Source organism: Homarus americanus, unplaced genomic scaffold (assembly GCF_018991925.1).
Source record: "Homarus americanus isolate GMGI-L3 unplaced genomic scaffold, GMGI_Hamer_2.0 scaffold39155, whole genome shotgun sequence".
NCBI lineage: Eukaryota > Metazoa > Arthropoda > Malacostraca > Decapoda > Nephropidae > Homarus > Homarus americanus.
In genome coordinates, this window is record NW_024737042.1 from 1,421,023 (window position 1) to 1,440,340 (window position 19,318).

The 19,318-nt window shown below is 41.6% G+C and overlaps 1 protein-coding gene across 1 annotated transcript in view; it reads left to right on the plus strand.

The window, feature by feature from the left end:
• LOC121872555 (protein O-mannosyl-transferase Tmtc3-like) overlaps positions 1 to 19,318 on the plus strand; it is a gene marked incomplete at its 5' end in the record, with an annotated part of 150,091 nt that overhangs the window by 36,146 nt on the left and 94,627 nt on the right. Inside the window, 3 exon segments of the mRNA XM_042375361.1 lie at positions 11,004 to 11,176; positions 12,175 to 12,333; positions 13,411 to 13,507. Coding sequence (XP_042231295.1) covers positions 11,004 to 11,176; positions 12,175 to 12,333; positions 13,411 to 13,507 — 429 coding nt within the window.

The window sequence follows — 19,318 nt, forward strand, 5'->3', positions numbered from 1 at the left end:
TCACACTATGATCTGAGACACTGTGATCTGATGGCACTATGATTTGACGATTATTATGAGGTCTGATGGCTTTGTGATCTGATGACACTAATGATCTGATGACACTATGATCTGACGACACTATGATCTGGACGACATCAAGGTCTGATGACACTATGATCTGACGACACTATGATCTGGACGACACTATGATCTGACGACACTATGATCTGATCGACACTATGATCTGACGACACTAAGGATCTGACGACACTATGATCTGACGACACATGATCTGACGACACTATGATCTGGACGATCCTATTTGATCTGACGACACTATGATCTGACTGACACCATGTTCTGATGACACTATGATCTGACGAGACACTATGATCTGACGACATCATGATCTGGATGACACTGCGATCTGATGACACTATGATCTGACGACTAGTGATCTGACGACACTATGATCTGATGACACTATGATCTGACGACACTATGATCTGATGACACTATGATCTGATGACATATGATCTGATGACACTATGATCGACGATTATGATCTGACGACACTATGAGTCTGACGACACTATGATCTGACGACACTATGATCTGACGACAATAGATCTGAGACACTATGATCTGATGACACTATGATCTGCGACGACACTAAGGATCTGATGACACTATGATCTGATGACACTAGGATCTGACGACACTAAGGATCTGACGACACTATGATCTATGACACGGGATCTGACGACACTGATCTATGACACTATGATCTGACGACACCTGCTGATTCTATGATCTGACGACACTATGATCTGACGACACTATGATCTGACGACACTATGATCTGACGACACTCATGGATCTGATGACACTATGATCTGACGACACTATGATCTGATTTACACTAGGATCTATGACACTTGATCTGACTACACTATGATCTTGATGACACTATGATCTGACGACACTATGATCTGACGACACTATGATCTGAGACACTGTGATCTGATGACACTAAGGATCTGGACGACACTATGATCTGATGACACATGATCTGACGACACTATGATCTGGACTGGAACTATGATCTGACGACACTATGATCTGATGACACTATGATCTGATGACACTATGATCTGATGACTATGATCTGATGACACTATGATCTGACGACACTATGATCTGACGACACTATGATCTGATGACACTATGATCTGACGACACTATGGATCTATGCCGGTCTGATGACACTTATGATCTGACGACACTATGATTTGATGACACTATGATCTGACGACATATGATCTACGCACTATGACTGACACTGTGGATCTGATGACACTATGATCTGACGACACTAAGGATCTGACACACTATGATCTGATGACACTATGATCTGACGACACCATGATCTACACCTATGATCTGACGACACTATGATCTGATGACACTATGATCTGACGACACTGGATCTGATTCACCATGATCTGATGACACTATGATCTGACGACACTATGATCTGACGACACTTGCTGATACCTGGTCGCGACACTCTGATCTGGTGACACTTGATCTGATGATGTCTGATGACACTATGATCTGACGACACTATGATCTGAGCACGTCTGACGACACTATGATCTGATGACACTATGATCTGATGACACTAGGATCTGATGACACCATGATCTGCGACTTGATCTGACGACACCATGATCTGACGACACTATGATCTGCGCCTGTGGTCGTGATTATGATCTGTGACACTATGATCTGACGACACTATGATCTGACGACACTCAGTCTGGATGACACTATGATTGATGACACTTATCTGATGACACTATGATCTGATGACATTGATCTGATACCTGTCTGGTGATCATATTGGCCTAGGATCTGATGACACTGAGGATCTGATGACACTGTGATCTGATGACACTATGATCTGATGACACTGTGATCTGATGACACTATGATCTGATTGACACTATGATCTGACGACACTATGATCTGATGACACTATGGATCTGACGACATCTATGATCTGATGACACGATCTGATGACACTATGATCTGACGACACTCTATGATCTGACGACACTATGATCTGACGACACTATGATCTGATGACACTTATGATCTGATGACACTATGATCTGATGACACTATGATCTGACGACACTATGATCTGATGACACTAAGATCTGACGACACTCATGATCTGACGATCATGATCTAGACGACACTGCGATCTGATGACACTATGATCTGATGACACTATGATCTGATGACACGATCTGATGACACTATGATCTGACGACACTATGATCTGACGACACTATGATCTGACGACACTATGATTCGATGACACTATGATCTGATGACACTAAGGATCTGACGACACTATGATCTGATGACACTATGATCTGACGACACTATGATTACGACATGATCTGATGACACTATGATCTGATGACACTATGGATCTGATGACACTATGATCTGACGACACTATGATCTGATGACACTATGATCTGACGACACTATGTTCTGATGACACTATGATCTGATGACACTATGATCTGACGACACTATGATCTGATGACACTATGATCTGACGACACTATGATCTGATGACACTATGATCTGACGACACTATGTTCTGATGACACTATGATCTGACGACACTATGATCTGACGAAACTATAATCTGACGACACTATGATCTGAATTATGGTGATATAGTGGATCCTTACGCCTGACGGTTAGTTTGAGGCAGTGCGGATATAGCACACTGGACACCAAGCTTCCGTTACACAGGGAGGCAATGTATGGCACTGCACTCGACCACCTACACTTCCTCAACTATAAGTCAGTTACCCATTCACAATTGGATCGACTTGGGGTGCCCTGCCAATGCTATATCCACTCACCCACTGGAAAAATCACCACTTAATGATACGAAATGACATAATATGAAAAAAAAATATGAAAGGTGAAAAAATTCTTAGATATATAATTGATGCTTGATAATGATGACACAAAACACATTAATAAAGGCGAAAGAGCGACAGAAAGAAATGAAATTGATTGAAAAATAGCAAAAAAAAAAAATTATCGATATGATATCTGGATTAAGTAATTTTTTGTTAATGATAAAGTTGAACCCTCTCCCGTGCCCCCTCTCCCTACCCTCTCCCTACCCTCCTCTCTCTATCCTAAGTGCTCATGTGGGCTGAAGTCGTCCCTAATTACCCGTGACACCCTGACAGTACACTACTACCATCATCTGTTGTCCCGGGGCTAATGATTTTTGCTATTTTATCTCTTGTGTAATTCGGGTTTTTGTCTTCGTTTTTGTGTTTTAACTTATTAGTATCTTGTGTTTATTTGTTTCAAATTTTAGCTCCGTAACGGTGTATTAAAAGTGTTAATGGTTGAAGGTAAATACTGTTAACACATTACCTTTCTGTATTTTGATATAAATACAATAAAATGATATTCAGTGAATTTAACCAAGGACAGGTGACAAGGCCATGGGAAGCCTGTTTCCAGTAGAGGTCCTTAATACCGACAGCATCTGGTGTTGTGAGGGCTGTGCGGTCATCCATCCAGGCACTAACCAGACCCAATGGTTAACTTCGCTGATCGGACAAGAAGCGGTGCCCTAACGTGGTATTACTGACGTCATACATTGAGAGAGTTACGTGATACTGTGAATGGCAAACAGGCAATGACGTTATACTTTGTGCCGGTCGCCATATTGACTAAGAATTATAGCCGTCAGGCGATGAGACGGTGAACATAAAAGCCGATAAGGAAGGGAAGGAAAGGCGTGATAAAGAAGAGAAACCGGGAGAGGAGATGAATGGCTAGGAGACTCTTGCGTGGGGAGATGGTCTTAAAGATGGCGGTACAATGGTGAGAGAAATAGATAGATAAAGAAAGATATAAAGGGAGACGGAAGAGAGACAGACATATATATATAGAGAGAGAGGGGGGGAATGTTTATACCAAAGCAAAAAAAACACTATGAACATCGAAGAGGAAAAACACATAGAAGATAAGAAGCAGGACATAAGGTTAACCATTATAAAAACAAAATGGGAAGACCGTAACTCAGTGATTTGTTGAATGAATTAAAAATAAAAGGTAAAACCGATTTGCCAGTCAATATTCCTGTTGGGTTTTAAAAAGTGGGAACTCCTATACCACATCCAGCAAGGGGAGGGAGTCGGCAGGGCTTCTCCTACATTCCCATTCCAATTCCCGAAGTGGGAATTGGAATGGTATTCAAAATTGGGAAGAGGGAGTCTGGAGTCCAACTATATAGGAGGATTTTTTTTCCATGAATTGGAATGGGAATTGGTAGCTATAATTTGCTATTTACATAAGCTGGAATGGGAACCAGACTGTTAATTTGGAGCCGGTATTTGTTATTTACTTGGGTTGAAATGGGAATGGAAACTGGGATTAGGAATGTAAGTGAGACTGGAAATTGGGAATCTACTACCTACCTGGAATTGGGAATTAAGATAAGGAGGTCGATGATGATGGGGAGGTAAAGAAGAAGAAGAAGAGGGAGAGTAAAGAGTAGATAAAGAACGAAGGAATTAGAGAAAGAAGATTGAAATATAAGAGAAACGACGAATAATGAATACTTAATAATGACAAGTAAACAACAACAACAACAACAACAAAAACTTTTTGAAGATAATAGCAACGACAAAAAAAAATTACATTAATATAAAATACAACAACTAATTGAGAAAAAAAATAAAGACAAGAATAAAAATTGGTCGCAGAGAAGCATAATAAATAAAGAGGAAGGAGAGACAAAAGAAGAAAAAGAAAGGCAGAAGAATAACAATAAGAATCAGTGGTCAAGTAGTCCACGTTATGAATGGTTGTGGGAAGCGTAGGAGAGAGAGAGAGAGAATGTGAAGAAATATCCGTATGAGGAGGAGAGAAGGATGTGTATATCACTGAGGGGGAAGAGGAGGAGGAAGCAATAAATAACGGAGATAAAAGTGGGTGAAAAGAAAACGACAAAGGTTTCTTGAGTATTAATTATAGGAGGAAAAAGTAGTGTATGGAGAGAGAGAGAGAGAGAGAGAGAGAGAGAGAGAGAGAGAGAGAGAGAGTAATTAAAGAAAAGAGATAAAAGAGAAAGAGAGAGAAAAATAAAAATTCCTACCTATTTTAATGAGGAAATTCCAACCTCCATATACAACCATAATTAAAATCACTTAAAACATTAATGAATTATAACAGGTAATTGTTTACATGTGATTAGTGAAGGTCATCTGTTGTGGCTCAGTTGTCAATGTGTGTATACGAATATAATTAGCATTTATTTATTTATTTTTAAACCTTAGATTACGTGAAGATCCCCCTCCCCCTCCTCCCCTCCTCCCCCTCCCCTCCTCCCCTCCCCCAGTTTGTTTCACCTTCCACACCCAGATGCTGTGTTTAAGGGGTTAGGGCCTTTTCAATATGAGTTTCTACTGTGTGTCTGTTGCCCTGGACTTTTCTAACAGACTCACGCACCTTCACGACAATGACCCAGAGGAAAAAAACAGTTACTTTGATAAATCTTTTTCTTAATAATTGTTTAAAATTGGAAAGCTCACATTAATTTTGTATTCTCTCGATATAGTGGATGTTATTGTATTTATTATATTTTACACTAAAATTATACTAAAATGTGTATATTTTTTTATTATCGTTTTTATCCATTTTCAGGAAATTATTAAAAGTGACATTGTTAAAATTAGAAGTGTAGGTGAACTTTAGTTTACCATGAGAGAGAGAGGATTGGGTGGGAATGGATAAGAAGGAAGGAAGGGAAGACACGGAGGGAGGGAGAGAAGGCTTTTATTAGGCAACCTCAAAGAAGCTCTGTAGTGAAGGCTTTAATTAAAATGTGGTGTGGTGTGTGTGTGTGTGTGTGTGTGTGTGTGTGTGTGTGTGTGTGTGTGTGTTCGTTCCTTCCTTCCTTCCTTCCAAAGTCACTGAACATAATATTAAACGACCCATTCCCCAAAAGTTCACTTGAACACAATTTTATTCAAAGTCTTACCTGTGAGATTAATTATTCTGCTTCACCTGTGTTTTTCCTCATCTTTTAATTATACCTTCTGTTTAAGACGGTTTTGAGGTGACGCTCAGATTCGTAAAGGTTCGTTCATTTAAGTTTCACTCTTGTTGATGGTGTGCCGACCCTTCTAATTGGCGCTCTTAGGGACGCTGCTAAGATGGGAATGAAGTTAAACGAAATAATCTGAAAATGTGGATCCTTGGTGACTTCTCTACTGTGTGGGTATGAATTTAACTTAACTTAATCTAACCATTACTGTGTGTGTGTGTATGTGTGTGTGTGTGTGTGAGAGGCAAATTTAACCAAACCAAACCTAACGTAACTTAACCGAACCTAATCGTACTGTATGTGTAGATCTATACCTTTACTTTATACCTGTATATGTGCTAATGATAACATACCTGTACTTTATATTATTTAAGGATGCAACAGCTTTTACCTCTTATCCTAAGGGTCCTTGGTTCACGTCCGGGCACCCGCGGTCCACCCTACTGTGAATGGGTACCTAGCTTAACAATTGGGGACGATAAGGCGATCGAGTGCAGTGCCGATCACAATACCTACTAAATGCCTCGTCTACTTTATGCTGTGTCCGCACTGCCCTAACGAGCCCACAGGCATATCTGATCTTCTCTTTTGAGCTTTTACAATATACATGAACCTGTTTTTTTATGACTCTTATCAGTCTTGAGAATTACAGTACTACTAGTTGCTGTACCTGTATCTAAGACTGTATTATTCTGATGTATCTTGGATATACCGTTTGAGTCTGCCTTTGATGTGCTGTAATGTTGTCGTAACACGCTGTAATTTTTAGGTCTCACTTTAAGAATGCTCAGTTGTATTACGTAATGCTGTAATATTTCATGTGACTCTCTCTCACACACACACACACGCACACACACACACTCACACACACACCACACACACACACACACACACACACACACACACACACACGCACACACACACACACTCACACACACACTCACACACACACACACACACACACACACTCACTTTCGGGTAAAGGATGACGGCATTAAATCTTCGCTGGCATTTTCATGAGCGAATTAAATGTAATTAAAAGTGATGTTAGATATAAACAACGCTTACTGTACCCCCTGTGAGAGAGAGAGAGAGAGAGAGAGAGAGAGAGAGAGAGAGACCGTTAATTATTACACACACACACACACACACACACACACACACAGACAGAGACAGAAAACATACAGACAATCAACAAGTCAACAAGGACAGGATCGTACACAAACACCAATATGCGTCAACCTGTTTGTCGTTAATATCATAGTTTATTTAATTAATTTATTATCATATGGACTGTATCACACGTATTATGGTGATGGTCGCGTTATATATTAATGTGAAATATTGTATCACCTCAAGACTGATCCCTCGCTCTTCCAGCTTATAATACCTGGTGATTAAAAACCCTCACGCTAACAGGGGGTTTGGTTAGGTTAGGTTAGGTTAGGTTAGGTTAGGTTAGGTTAGGTTAGGTTAGGTTGGGTTGGCATAAGGTTAGGTTACGTTAGGTTAGGTTAGGTTAGGTTGTTAGGTTAGGTTAGCGTTAAATTAGGTAAGCTTTAGATTAGTTAACGTTAAATTAGGTTAGGTTAGTGTTGGATTAGGTTAGGCTAGATTAGGTTATCGTTAAGTCCGGTTAATATTATGTTAGAGTCGGTTAGGTAATGATCGTCCGTTTGGCAGCTCACAGTTCAGGTCACTTATTTGTTTCATTTACTGTTTCCAAGATAATCTATTTCTGTTTCCAATCTTCGTGTCCGCATGTTATCTCAAGAACGGCCCAACAGATTCAGAACCAACCATGGAACACGTATGTAGTAATTCCTTAATGCGGTGTACCCTATTGTTGTGACTGGGAACTGATTTTGTCTGATATTTTACCGATAAAGTCATGTTATTCGGAAAGTAGAACCGATTTGACAACATTTCCACCGATTTGTATCAGATTTTGAGACTCGTTTGTTAATCCGGTCTAGTTACTCTCCCAGATTTATTTTTAATTTTTTTTTCGTATATTTTTCCACGAATTGAATAGTTTGTTTCGTCTGAAGTTGTTTTCAAGATAAGTTTTCACAATACGTTTGGATCACGTGAACGCTAACCTAACACCTCCAGGTAGAGCGTTTAATCATTAGGTGAATTTAGCTGGATTACCAGATCTCAATGTTATCCAAGTTACTTACCATTTTTGAAGCTCAGGTTTTTATCGCTCTTCTCCAATTCTCGTTTTTCGACACAAACAATAAATTTACCGCGAGATAATACCCCATCTTAATGGTTCTCATTGTACACACTTTGGACGGGACACCATTTACTGTGATAACTTTGTTGTAGTTATTAGGGGCGAACACTGGCGAGCGAATATTGGCGAGGTGAACACTGGCGAGGCAAATACTGAAGAGACAAACACTAGTGGGACAAATACTAGTGAGGCGAATACAGGCGAGGCAAACACTGGCGAGGCGAACATTGGCGAGGCAAACAGTGGCGAGGCGAACACTGGCGAGGCGAACACTGGCGAGGCAAACACTGGCGAGGCGAACACTGGCGAGGCGAACACTGGCGAGGCAAACACTGGCGAGGCAAACAGTGGCGAGGCGGTGTCTTTGTAAGTGGTATATTTCTCTGGCGCTTTGTGTACGTGTCAGCGGAGGGCCAGAGGCAATAGTTCTCCACGGCGGCGCCAAAGTTTTCTCCCCCTTCCTGGTCGTGTCCCGGCAGCCATTGTGTCTTCCTTCTCCTGCCTCACCTACCGTTCTCTACCCCCTCCCTCCCTCCTCCTCCTACACCACTCCCTTCTTCTTCTTCACTCCTTCCACCTTCTTCTTCACTTCCTCCTCTTCCTTCTTCACTTCCTCCACCTCATCCATCACCTCCCTCATCCATCCTCTTTCTTCTCCTCCTCCTCCCCTTCCTACACCCCCACCCTTTCCCCTGCTTCTCCTCCTCCTCCTCTTTCCCCTCCCTCCTTTCCCCTCCTCCTGCCTTGAGCACCCAACAGCACCCACTGGGGAGACACACACACACACACACACACACACACGCACGCACACACACACACACACACACACACACACACACACACACACACAAAAGGATACATGGGGGCGAAAGATGGGAGGAGGTTCTCTTTCTTGCGACGACGTGTAGTGGTAGTAGTGGTGGTAGCTCTGGGCATCCCTGGGGTCTAACTGGCCACGGCTGCAGGATTAAAGAGAATGGGTCCTTGGGAGGCTGTATGTTGACGCTCGCGGGAGGGACACTTATTATTTTTAATCAAGATGGAACCATGAAAATATTTTACACTTTCATGGTCATATTTACTGTATGTAGTTTTAAATAATTTATATATTTTACCGGGTGGTGCGGGGGGGGGGGGGGGCTCTCAACTAGTTCAGCCATGTCAATATTGTTATTATTATCGTCTCTGTATTTTTCTGGCTAAATAAACTGTTTCAATATCAATAATTTCAAGGTTATTATTATTATTATTATTATTATTATTATTATTATTATTATTATTATTATTATTATTATAATTAATTAATTAATTTATTTATTTATTTATTTATTTTATTTATTTTGTATTTTTATTTGTTTGTCATTTATTTATTTTCCTTTGTATTAGTGTAGGTAATCATGTTATTATTTTTGTACCTATTCTTTTATTTAAGTTGTTCGGAATTGATGGGTAAAACAAGACACGACTCCATGCATGAAGAAATAATTTAAACGGGTTAATATTATAATCTTTTTTTTTCGAATAGCTTATCTATATATATTAACTTTTTGATCTTAAACACTCATTAGGGTGTTACCTGTCTCACCTGTATTGGGTAATGGGTGAAAAACTCTTAACTTTTATCCCGTAATGTTTTTTATTTATAAAGTTGTTGTTTTTTCTCGGGATAATTATCTGTAATTGTTTGCCTTTTATCTGACAGTGTGGCAGTAAAACAGTGAGTTACCTGGTAGTAAGATAACACAGGTATAATATTATGCGTATATAAAATAACACAGGTATATTATGCGTATATAAAATAACACAGGTATAATATTATGCGTATATAAGATAACACAGGTATAATATTATGCGTATATAAAATAACACAGGTATATTAGGCGTATATTGTACTATTTTAATTCACCAGCTATTTAACCTCACTTTGTTAAGGAACTGGTCACCTCTTTCCAAGGTCTTGTTATGACGGATTAACTTCCTACACGCCGTCATATTTACTGGGGAGACTTTTAACATAATTACTGTGTATTACGTGATTATAACCTCAGGGCAATGTTTATTCAGGAAGGGTAAAAAAAAAAATTTATAATTTTAGGGAACGTTTGTGAGTGATTGAGATGTTTTGATGTTTTTTGTAAGTTATGTGTTAATTGTGCACCTGAAGATTCACTTTCCTAAGCTTATTACGCCTGGAGATTAACTATCTTAATGTTAACCTAACCTAACCTACCTTAACCTACCCTAACCTAACGTAACTTAATGCGAACCTAACCTATTTTAACTGAACCTAATTGAACCTAACGTATCCTATCCTAAACCTAATCTATCATAACTTAATTCCCCCAGGTAGCGTTAAGGTGATTAATATTCAGGTGAAATGATCTGTGGGATGAATCTTCAGGTGATCATCTTCATATATCCAATAATTACCATAGTCAAAGTGTAATATATTGCGTAATACATCTCTGTTACTCTAAATTACTCTATGTATACAAGAGAAGCGATTCCTAGTGTTATAAGTTATAAGTTTAAGTTCAATTAAGCTAGTTAAAGGTGTTACTACAAGGTCACAGGTCACAGGTGTCAAAAGTACTCCTCTTCTCCCTACAGGTGCGAGGATGGGAGCTGATTCAGTTTGGGGAGGGGGTGGTCTCCGGGAAGGGGTCAGTGCCCCCCTGGCTGGCAGACATGGCCCCTCGAGTCTTCGTGCTGGTCGCCACAACGCTGGGCCTCATGTTGGCCAGAGTCCACGTGATGGGGGCCCAGCTACCTGTCTTCACCAGGTGGGTAGTCATTGTGACGAACCTCTTACCTGGCTACTCACACTCAATTTAACTAAGCTAACTCATTAACTGGTCACGCATACCGAACTTAACTTGATCTTTTAACTGAAAATTTACAACCTAACCTAACCCCTTAACTGGCCATTCTCACCTAACTTAACTAATTCATACCTAATGTGACCTCATCTAACTTAACTTGAATCACGTTGAGCGAACCATACTGAAACAAAGTTATCTTATTAAACCAAACTTAGTCTAAAGTATCCCTGAGTGACGCCATCTTGTGTATATAACTTCCTGTCACATTATTGTATTATATTTTGAACATTATTGACAACTGACGGTGTAGTTACCCGTTCAGCTCGACCTTTGTCACTGCCATCACCCTATCTGACCCGTCTAAGTCACCCTTTATTCACCCCTAAGTCACCCCTTGCCCTTTATTCGCCCCTAAGTCTCCCCCTTGCCCTTTATTCACCCCTAAGTTACCCCTTGCCCTTTATTCATCCCCCCTAAATCACCCCTTGCCCTTTATTCATCCCCTAAATCACCCCCCTTGCCCTTTTTATTCACCCCTAAGTCACCCCTTGCCCTTTATTCGCCCCTAAGTCTCCCCCTTGCCCTTTATTCACCCCTAAGTTACCCCTTGTCCTTTATTCATCCCCCTAAATCACCCCTTGCCCTTAATTCATCCCCTTAAGTCACCCATTACTCTTTACTCATCCTTTTAATTCACCCACTAACCGTCACCGAACCCATAAATCACCCCTTAACCTTTGCTCACCCCTTAATCACCCTTTTATCTTTACTAAATCACTCCTTACCCTTTAATTACCATCGTGTTCTCCCTTTATCCTCTATTCACCCCGTGTTCTCTACCATTTACTCACCCCTACCCCTTATCACCCCTGTGTTCTCACCCCATACCCTTTACTCACCCCTACCCTTAATCACCCCCTACCCCTTACTCACACCCCCTTTGTTTTCACCCCCTACAGGTTCGACAACCCGGCCAGCGTAGCACCGACCCCCACGAGACAACTTAGCTACAACTATCTTCTGAGCGTCAACACGGGCCTGCTCCTCCTGCCCTCCTGCCTCTGTTGTGACTGGACCATGGGCACCATCCCCCTCGTTGACTCCTTCACCGACCTCAGGTAAGACGCTGTAGAGCCGCTCGTCACAGGTTATGGGTTAGGGTGTAGATGGTGTGGTTGGGATTCGTGTAGGGATGGGTAAGGATGTTGGAATGGGTATGGCGATTAGTAGGGACGTTGGGATGGATGTAGGGACGCTGTGATAGGTGTGGGGGATGGGTATAGGGGTGTGGGGGATGGGATAGGTGTGTGTGTGTGTGTGTGTGTGTGTGTGTGTGTGTGTGTGGCATTTATCATAATTACTACTGTCATTATCATAATTACCCCCCGAGCCATTCTAAAAATCCAGGTCGGTCATTATAACCATTTCTCACCTAATGGTAACGACCCAAAAAACGAAGAATATCAAAAGAAAAAAAATATGAAAATGTAACCTGAGAGAAAAAAAGAAAAACGATAAATAACTAAGTATGACCTTAAAAAAATACTAAAGAAAACGAAATAAAATCATAAATATTGTCATTGAAAAAAAAATCTCTTTGCATCGAATCCATAAACACTATTACAAAAAAATGTTTATTGGATGTGTGTAAAGACAATTAACTCTGTAAAAGCCGCCACATTTGCATGAAACACTAAAAGGTTCATTAGACAAAATACCCCCAAAAAATAAAATTATGAGTGGTAGAATTTTACTATTTTTTTTTACCATCCAGTAATAGTCAGAATTAGTAATAAATGTGTGATAAGGCTTCTCATTATAACTGAGAGAAATAATAAAAAAAAGTAATAAATCGAATATTATTTTTACTGCATATTAATTAGTATCTTTAGTGGTTACCTGTAGTAGGAAAAATAGTGAGTTAATTAATAGATGACACAGCCAGGTAGATCTGAGGGAAGGAACTGAACTGGATGGTGGTGTCATTATAGTGTTATAGTGTGTTGTTATAGTGTGTCATTATAGTGGTGTTGTTTACGGGTCACTGCAGGGTTTAAAATTGCCACCATACTGTTTATTTTAAGCTTTGTGTATGTATGTATGTATATTTATATGTGCGTATGTGTCTGAGTATGTGTGTGTGTGTACAGGAGGCGTTAATAGCAACTAACTAGACATTGCCGTGTGTCTTACAGGAACCTGGGGACGCTGGCGGTGTTTGCTGCCCTCACCAAGCTCTCCTACCACGCCCTCTTCGTCGCTCACCGCCATCACGCCCAGGTCATCATCATGGTAAGTCCCCACACGCCTCACACCTCCACCTCCCACAGCCCCTCACCCCACGCAGCCCCTCCTCCCATGGCCTCCACCCCCACACAGCCCCTCCACCTGCACCCCCTCCACCTCCCCTACACCCTCACACACCCCACCACCCCTCACACCCACCCCACCCCTCCACACCCCCTACACCCCTCACGCCCCACCCGACACCTGACCTTACCCCCCCTACACCCCTCACACACCCCTACACCCTCCACACACCCCACCCTCACACCCCCCTACACCTCACACCCCCTACACCCTCCCACACCCCCACCTCCCACACCCCTACACCTCCACACACCCCCCCTACACCCCACGCCCCTATCCACAGTTTGTAGCCAGGATAACAGGCAGGCTTTCAGTTATTTGTTTGATGATAACATATAACTTTTGTTAATGACGTAAGATTACATGTTTACATCCTTAGGTGTCTTGAGATAACATGTATACATTCCTCCGCCATCTTGAGATAACATGTATACATTCCTCCGCCATCTTGAGATAACATGTATACATTCCTCCGCCATCTTGAGATAACATGTATACATTCCTCCGCCATCTTGAGATAACATGTATACATTCCTCCGCCATCTTGAGATAACATGTATACATTCCTCCGCCATCTTGAGATAACATGTATACATTCCTCCGCCATCTTGAGATAACATGTATTGTATATCTACTTATAGTGTCAAGATAACATGTATACATCCTTATGGTGTCCTAAGTTATGTATACTTCCCCATATGTCATCTTAAGTTATCATGTACTGTAAACTTTCTTGAAACCATCATGGGATAACATACATGGCCTCTCAAGATAACAATCACCTCATCTCACGTTATCGTAAAGTTCACTGGGCAACATAAATGATACGTTTGGGAGTCTCATGTTAATATTATTCCAGCATCTTAGGGTTTAATTACCTCCACTTTATAACTTTTAATATGTCTCATGGGAGGTGGCTGCTTACCTGTTATGACTCTCTCTCTCTCTCTCTCTCTCTCTCTCTCTCTCTCTCCTGATATTACACCCCTAAGTTGTATTTCCTGGTGTCGTGTGTTCATCTGGAAACTTCTCCCGTTGTGTTCTTGTCTGAAGCACCTGTAAATATTGCTTAGTTAATGATTGGTTTTATTCAGGTGAGTTTGTTTTGGTTTGGTTAGGTTAGGTTAGGTTAGGTTAGGTTAGGTTAGGTTAGGTTAGGTAAGCGATAAGGCATTTAATTATCAGGTGAAATAATCAGAGGTACTTAATTCTCACTTGTTTCATTATATTGTACAGAATATTGTTTTGGCGAGTAAGTAAATTGTATTTTATTCTTGAAGACAGCTGGTTGACTGTAGCCAGCTGAGAACTCATAGTATAGAGCCAGCTGGGGATACCTGGTAGGCAATAACCAGCTGAAGATGTCTCGTTGACTTTAACCAGCTGATGATACATGATAATACAGTGAGGATTTAATTTATTTCTAGATAATCCCTTCACGAAATATATATCTGTAATTCTTCTTAATCCTTTCAGTAATTATCAGTAATCCTCGTTAAATCTCTTCCGAATCTATGATAATTTTAACTAATCCTCAAACGTATCAGGAATTATTATTAATCCCTTCACTAATTATATCAATATTCGATAATACACATAAATCATGGGAAAAATTATCGTTAATCCCTTCAACAAGTCATTTAAAAATCCATTCTTTTCGTTAACTAACTCATTATATATACTGGTAAATTGCGTTAATCCCATTGTGATTATCAATTATAATCGTTAATCCTTGAAATATTATCAATAATTCGCGTTAATCCTTCTTTAAATCGTCATTAATATTCGTTAAATCTCCTCAAGAGTCATATCTGTCAATACTCCTCATTAATCCCCTGTTACCTGGGATTTTCAGTAATCATCCTAATACTCGGGGTTGTTATGTAATTCCCTCTGATTGGCCGGGATTTTCTGGCGGTTCATCTAAAATCCTTTTGTGTAATCCTTCTTATTTTTTATATATTTTTCTTGATTCTTAGTAATTCGTTTTTTATTTTTTATTGTTTTTTCTCATATTTTTCGTTTTTTTATGTTTTTGTCTCTTTTTTTGTTTTAATTTTCTAATTTTTTTCAGTTTTCTCATGATTGTCTTTCATTCTCGCGTCTTACCGGTATTAGCTCGCCTGAATCTCATTATGAGTGATCGTGATTTAATAATAATAATAATAATAATAATAATAATTAACGGTTTATTGAAAGAGCTTGGCAGCCAGAAGGCTGAAAATATACAGTTACATATTTGGGGAATGGGTTTCGAATTACAAATAATATACAAGTAACATAAGTGACACAAATAAGACATATAATAACTAGATGGGGAAAAGCTCAAACTACAGGGCATTTTTCAACATAGGCAGTGTAAGGCGGTATTTTGCTGGGAGTGATGGAATACACTGGTTTGTCCTGAGATTATTAGTAAATTTTTTACAATGAGGACTGGGCTGTTCTTATAACTTGATCAGTTCGTGCTCGTATAAGGCTGCTGGATGCGGTTGTGTGTCGAACAGCAATTCTCGAGCTAGGGATCTCAGGTGGTAAATGAGAACCGGTGTCGGGGTGGTGTAAAGCTTCTTACCAAATTTGAGATGGTCGTGGTGATGGTCAGTGAGAATAAAGAAAGGGTCAGTGTGTTTGACGCTTCGCCGATGTATGGAGTAGGAAGGAAAGCAATACACGCTCCTCTTTTGCACTTTTTCTAGGTGTTTACGTTGTGTGGCATTTAGGGAGGAAGACCAGGTGGGGGAGGCATAGGTGAGCTTGGGAAGTGTGAATGTTGCGTCTGTCTCTGTCTGTCTCTTTGTCTGTCCCTCTGTCTTTCTTTGTCTGCCCATCTGTCTCTGTCTGTCTGTCCGTCCATTCAATAATGGTTGATCAAGCTACCCTACCCTACCCTACCCTACCTTACCCTACCCTACCCTACCCTACCCTACCCTACCCTACCCTACCCTACCTTACCCTAGGTCCCCCAGGTATAGCATTAGGGTGTTAAATCATCAGATGGAATAAGCTGGGGAGATTATCTTCAGGTTATCTAAGCTTTATTATAACTTGGGACCAGTTTGGAGTAACCCGTGAATATGTGTCATAAAAACTGGTTGTGTTTCTCAGTAATGCTTTTGGTTAGGTTGGGTTAGGTTAGGTTAGGTTAGGATGGAAGGATTAGAGTTGGGATGGAATTAGATGAGATGGAGATTAGGTTAGGTTTGGTTTTGGTTGGTTTGGTTTTGGTTTTTAGGTTGGGTTGGGTTAGGTTTGGTTTGGATTGGGTTGGGTTGGAGTTAGGTTAGGTTGGGTTGGGTTTGGTTTGGTTGATTTGGTTTGGTTTGGTTTGGTTTTGGTTTGGTTTGGTTTGGTTTGGTTTGGTTTGGTTTGGCTTGGTTTGGTTTGGATTAGCTACCATTAGAGGTGAGATTAATCTTGAGGTGAAATGAGCTTTGGGGCTAATGTTCAGATGACCCATTGTGTTTGATAAGTGTTATCTGGGGCCACTTACTCACAGTCCCACACCTCACACCCAGCTGCTGAGTTAGAGACCACTTACTCACAGTCCACCTTCACCACCAGCTGCTGAGTTATGGGACCACTTACTCACAGTTCACCCTCCACACACCAGCTGCTGAGTTGTATTACTCACAGTCCACCACACACCAGCTGCTACCACTTACTCACAGTCCACCTCACACCAGCCAGCTGCTGCAGTTGTGAGACCACTTACTCACAGTTCACCCTCACACCAGCTGCTGAGTTGAGACCACTTACTCACAGTCCACCTTCACACACCAGCTGCTGAGTTGTGGACCACTTGCTCACAGTCCACCTCACACCAGCTGCTGAGTTGTGAGACCACTTACTCACAGTCACCCTCACACACCAGCTGCTTGAGACCACTTACTCTGGTGATCCATCCTCACACACCAGCTGCTTTGAGTTCATGAGACCACTTACTCACAGTCCACCTCACCACACCAGCTGCTGAGTTGCTGGGCACACCACTGCTGCTGAGTTGTAGAGACCACTTACTCACAGTCCACCTTCACACACCAGCTGCTGAGTTGTAGAGACCACTGAGACCACTTACTCACAGTCCACCCTCACACACCAGCTGCTGGAGCTTACTCACAGTCCCGCCTCACACACCAGCTGCTGAGTTATGAGACCACTTACTCACAGTCCACCTCACACCAGCCTCACTCCTGGTCCACACACCAGCTGCTGAGTTATGAGACCACTTACTCACAGTCCACCCTCACACACCAGCTGCTGAGTTGTGAGACCACTTACTCACAGTCCACGCCTCACACCAGCTGCTGAGTTATGAGACCACAGTCACCCTCACACCAGCTCACAGTCCACCCTCACACACCAGCCTGCTGAGTTATGAGACCACTTACTCACAGTCCACCCTCACACACCAGCTGCTGAGTTATGAGACCACTTACTCACAGTCCACCTTCACCCCACACCAGCTGCTGAGTTATGAGACCACTTACTCACAGTCCACCTTCACCACAGCTGCTGAGTTATGAGACCACTTACTCACAGTCCACCTTCACACACCAGCTGCTGGGTTATGAGACCACTTACTCGGTCACCTTCACACCCAGCTGCTGGGTTATGTCCTCCTCACACACCAGCTGCTGGGTGTGAGACCACTTCACAGTCCATCCTCCACCCAGCTGCTGAGTTATGAGACCACTTACTCACAGTCACCTTCACACACCAGCTGCTGAGTTGCTTTGAGACCACTTACTCACAGTCCACCCTCACACACCAGCTGCTGAGTTATGAGACCACTTACTCACAGTCCACCCTCACACACCAGCTGCTGAGTTATGAGACCACTTACTCACAGTCCACCTTCACACACCAGCTGCTGAGTTATGAGACCACTTACTCACAGTCCACCTTCACACACCAGCTGCTGAGTTATGAGACCACTTACTCACAGTCCACCCTCACACACCAGCTGCTGAGTTATGAGACCACTTACTCACAGTTCACCCTCACACACCAGCTGCTGAGTTATGAGACCACTTACTCACAGTTCACCCTCACACACCAGCCGCTGAGTTATGAGACCACTTACTCACAGTCCACCCTCACACACCAGCTGCTGAGTTATGAGACCACTTACTCACAGTCCACCTCACACACCAGCTGCTGAGTTATGAGACCACTTACTCACAGTCCACCTTCACACACCAGCTGCTGAGTTATGAGACCACTTACTCACAGTCCACCCTCACACGCCAGCTGCTGGGTTATGAGACCACTTACTCACAGTTCACCCTCACACACCAGCTGCTGAGCTAAGGAGGAATTACGAGTTGTTATTATTACCTTCTTAAGCTTTGTCTGGTGATAAGGCTTGCTGTGAGTATTATATATTGTGTATAAAACCATAGTGTTGTATTAAAGAGCTTAGTTTGAATATTATGAACACTGAAGGTTAGAGATATTGGTCGTTTGTCTCCGGCAGATTAACATTGGTGACGGCTGTAACAGAAGGTATATAACAGCACCCTTAACCTACCTTGATCCCTTTATTGACTTACTCAGGTAGATCACTCAAATAATTTACAATGGCTCGATATTAGTAAACTGTAACAACTATAATGGTTAAGGTAAATGACTCGTGTTACCATTATTAAGGTAGGTGATATTGTGAGGTTTTGGACACATACAGGTAAATGAACTAGCACCTGTCCTGATGATTGTTACTGGTGACCTGAT